At 34.8% G+C, this 4,175-nt stretch overlaps 1 protein-coding gene across 1 annotated transcript in view; it reads left to right on the plus strand.

The window, feature by feature from the left end:
- Positions 1-229: 229 nt before the first annotated feature.
- The window catches only part of LOC103513018 (ran-binding protein 3-like), a 7,717-nt gene continuing 3,771 nt past the window's right edge, over positions 230-4,175 (plus strand). The window contains exons 1-4 of the mRNA XM_026826328.1: positions 230-584; positions 787-1,107; positions 2,741-2,848; positions 3,082-3,281. Of these exons, the coding sequence (XP_026682129.1) occupies positions 554-584; positions 787-1,107; positions 2,741-2,848; positions 3,082-3,281 (660 nt within the window). The 5' untranslated portion in view covers positions 230-553. The remainder of the gene's footprint in view (positions 585-786; positions 1,108-2,740; positions 2,849-3,081; positions 3,282-4,175) is intronic.

Raw genomic sequence — 4,175 nt, forward strand, 5'->3', positions numbered from 1 at the left:
TGCAAATGTAATAGAAAGTCGTGTGATGTTCACACCAGATTTTTTACGGTAAAAATGGCTAAACCAATGAGATTCCGCTTTGACGTCTAAATGGCAGAATCTTACAATCTCATTGGTTCAGCCATGCTGACTGTAAAAAAAGTCACATAATAAAATACGACTTCTCTATGTGCCTGTGCCACAGAGAAAAAGTGAAGTTTTGTGACTTTTGTGTTTGTTTCGTTTTTCTCTTGCTCAAAAATCTCAAAACTCAAAAGCTCAAAACTCAAAAGCATCTGAAAAGAAAAAGTTCTTTCTGAATTTTCAGGTTTTGTACCTAGGTATTTTCCTATTTTCCATACTGAGCTAACAGGTATTGTGTATTTCTCCACTGAGTTTTCTGAAAGGACGGTTTCTACAAATTAACACCACAAGTTTTTCAAACTCCCTGTGGACCTCATCACGTACAACTGCTCACAGCTACCTGCCCCTTTCCAGTAGTGTACATAGGTACCTACTACTTCAATAGATTCAATCAAGTACCTATTGACAGACAGAGTTCCTGCAAGCCGAAATGAGTCAGAATCCTTCAGAAACATTTGATGGTAAGTTTTAAGTTTAATTGTTTTTGTATTGAGCTTAAAATCAAGTAATTAAATAGCTCGTTAAACGTAACAAACAAACAAATAATTGTTTTTGTAAAAACAGGTAGATTTTATGAGCCAGATATCACTTTATAGTATGAGGTCTCCCGACAGTTATTCAAAAACAAATAACAGGTCATTCACCCTCTTTTCTTTATTTCAGAACCTGATTCTGTGAGTGACCCAAAAGTTTCTCAAGTTACTAGTCCAGATTCATCAGACTCAGTGGCAACTGATACCCCACAGTCCTGTGTATCTTCTGCCAGTGAGAACAATGTATCTTGTTCCCCTCATAGCAGTAGTGATACTGGAAATCCAAACCTGAATAGTACTTCCAACGAAACTCCATCACCTTCTGTATTGACCTCTCAGAATTGTTCTGTGCTGAGAAAAAGCTTTCTAAATCAAGTTAGTGACTCAGCAAGCACATCAGAGAATGTTGTATCAACTACACCCAAGTTTCAACTCAAATCCAGCTCATTTGGTAAGATTTTTTTTTTTTCTTCTTCTTCTTCTTCTTCTTCTTCTTCTTCTTCTTCTTCTTCTTCTTCTTCTTCTTAATGTAAACAAATACTTGATAACAAATATTTTGTAGTTCCCTGCTTACTAACACCTCTGCAGTGCAATAGTCCTGAACTAAAAGGACATGTCCATCTAGAAGAGACTGCCTTGACAAAATGGAGGAGTTGCAATTGGGAAAATATTTTTAATAAAAGGTCAATTCCTACATAAAAAGTTGCGAAAAATCCAAATCTAAGGTCAAAACTCCGAAAAAGTAACTTTAAAAGGTTGAAAATTCAATTTTTAATTGCCATTCTAATGAAAAAGTTCAAAGAGTTGTGACTTTAGATTTCTCGTCAAAATGCACAGAAATGCTTGCGCACAAACAAATGAAGTGGGAGTCATGAATTATGACATCATCGCCTATGGGAGCATATGCCGTGACATCAAACTTCACAATTTACCGGTATTTTTTAGATTGATTTATCTCGGTATTTAGAAGTCGTAGAGGAAAAAGAAAAGTTCCGTTGGTCCTCATTTTTCCTGCTCTATGACTTTGAAACATCACCCAAGTAAGCACAACTAAGATATACGAGGTAAAAGTTTGAAAAGAAAAGCTTGTAACGGAGAAAAAACGGTTATAAGAACGGCGGGAACCTCTAAATGTGATTTTCACTTCTCCAAGTGCCGTTACTGAGGGTAGAGTAGGTAATACATAAAAGACCTTGGTTGTATCGGGTAAAAGGGCAAGGACTTTTTGTTCCTATAAAGAAGGTGGTCTCTTTACGTATATGACTACCTACCTTCTGATTGAAATTCATTGGGGTAAAATCTTTAATTCAAACGATGCCAACGCCTGAAATGTTCAATAATTAATATGAAGTGGGGGAAAAAAGAAACAAATCACGTGATTTTGAACCTCCAAAATGAAAAATAATATATCTTTGTCAAAATGAAATCGTCCCGAACAAATTGCATCCACTGAATTTAGCACATTGATGAATAAACGAAAAAAAAAATCTATTTTCAGAATTTTTGACTCATGATAATGTGAACGCAAAACTCAAAAACTCGCTAAGCGCCGCTCTGTTTTTTTCTCCCATTTTCACTTTTTATCTAGTTGTAAATTCAGTTTATTTTCTTTTAATTCTAAAATAAAAGAAAAAAATTGTCCAAAATTTTACTTTTTTTTCAATTTGAAATCCGCCGGTGGCTTGTTTGGATATTTCTGAATCTTGTACAGTGGACAATACTGTAACGAGGTACCTACTTGTTCCAAGTGTTGTAACTAGGTACGCTGAGTAGGTACATTACAATCTAAAGTGTTTTTAATATAGTGGTCAATTAAAACATGTGTTTTTATGATTTATCTCGGTATTTAGAAGCCGTAGAGGAAAAAGAAAAGTTCCGTTCGTCCTCATTTTTCCTGCTCTATGACTTTGAAACATCACCCAAGTAAGCACAACTGATCTATTACACCTGTTCTTGAGAAAGGATGGCCTAGTCCTCAATACAGGACAGTCATATCTCAAAAACTGGCAAAGCTTGCACCTACTCAGTATTCAGCTTGTTCAGATATGAAGTTTCTTATTTCTCTTTATTTGCTTATGTTACAGGAAGCAGTTTGTTAAAACCTTCTGCACTGTCAAGTTCTAAAGTTGGTGGTAGTGGGAGTGGATTTGCATTGAAAGCACCAACTTTGAAAAATCCTTTTATTAAAAATGGTAAGTTTGATGTGGGTTTGCTTACTTAATTTATTCTAGAATTGTAGGAAAAAGCCTTTAGTTAGAGAACCAATATGCCTCAAAATTTAATTGAAAAATGTAACATGTTTGTTTGTTAAGTTAGATTACCACTAAGTAAAGCATGTTGTGCAATAAACCTTAGTATTGTAGGTACATTTGCTTATGGAATACTGAATTATGTTCAATAACTTAAAATTGTACTTCTTTTTCAGTGAATTTACCAGAAGTGAGCAATTCTACTGAGGATGAAAACAAAGCATCCAATGAAAACTCTCAAGAGGTTACATCTTCTGAACAGGTACCTAATTGTAACCAAGTCATCATGAGTAAAGGCTTGGCAAGGCAACCAACAGCTTGTACAATATGGGTACAGCCTACACTATTTTGGAAGAAGATACCTACTTCAATCTATGTATCTATGATGTGACAAGTAAAAACATTCCAATGCCTATTTTAATCATGCACCTGGTACTTATCATCAGTCTGACCTATAATTTTCATTCCTGGTTTCTGCAAAACTTGTATAACATGTTCCTATCAAGCAATTTTCTCTAGCATTTTCAGACATGACGAGAATGCAAATGGCAAAAGAGGAAGAAAGTGGATTATCCTTTGTTGTACCAGTACCATTATCATTTGTTGATCTGCGAAAAAGTATCATCATCTTTTAATGATCTGCAATGCAATACTAAGTTCTATTAGTAACGTGATTCCTCGTCTGATGAAATTTGAATTGTTTTCCCCAGGTAAGAAAATCTCCATTTACTTCGAAATAGTTATGGCTAGGACCACAATCAGAGTGGCTTGAGCAATCTGATTGGCTGATTGATAACTTTTTAGCCAATCGGATAGACGAATTCAAGAGTTAAACAAAGTCCCAAAAGCAAAGAGGAGAAACCCAGTGCGAGTAAAAAATAATTAAAAAAATCATCTACGAAACTATTATGAAAAAATTAATAGGATTTTAATTTCGATTTATAAAATACTAAATCTTTTGATCATTAAATTTATTATCGCCCTCTTTTATTTTCACATTTTTTTTTTTAATTGAGAGAGCATTGTGCTATGTTCTATTCCAAGATGACCTTTAACTTGTCTCCATGCTCAAGACATTGTCCATATGGAAACACGCAAACTATGTTGCAACTCCTACAAAAATATTCGGTGGGTGAACAAATAGAAATAGAGTGTTAAAAAAATATTAATGAAATAATTAGGACGCGATTTTTCGACTCTCTCTCTCTCTCTCTCTCTCTCTCTCAGTACTGCTCTCTCTCTCTCTCTCTCTTTCGTGTCCTCTCTCATA

This window comes from Diaphorina citri, unplaced genomic scaffold, assembly GCF_000475195.1.
Source record: "Diaphorina citri unplaced genomic scaffold, Diaci psyllid genome assembly version 1.1 scaffold912, whole genome shotgun sequence".
NCBI classification, from domain to species: Eukaryota; Metazoa; Arthropoda; class Insecta; order Hemiptera; family Psyllidae; genus Diaphorina; species Diaphorina citri.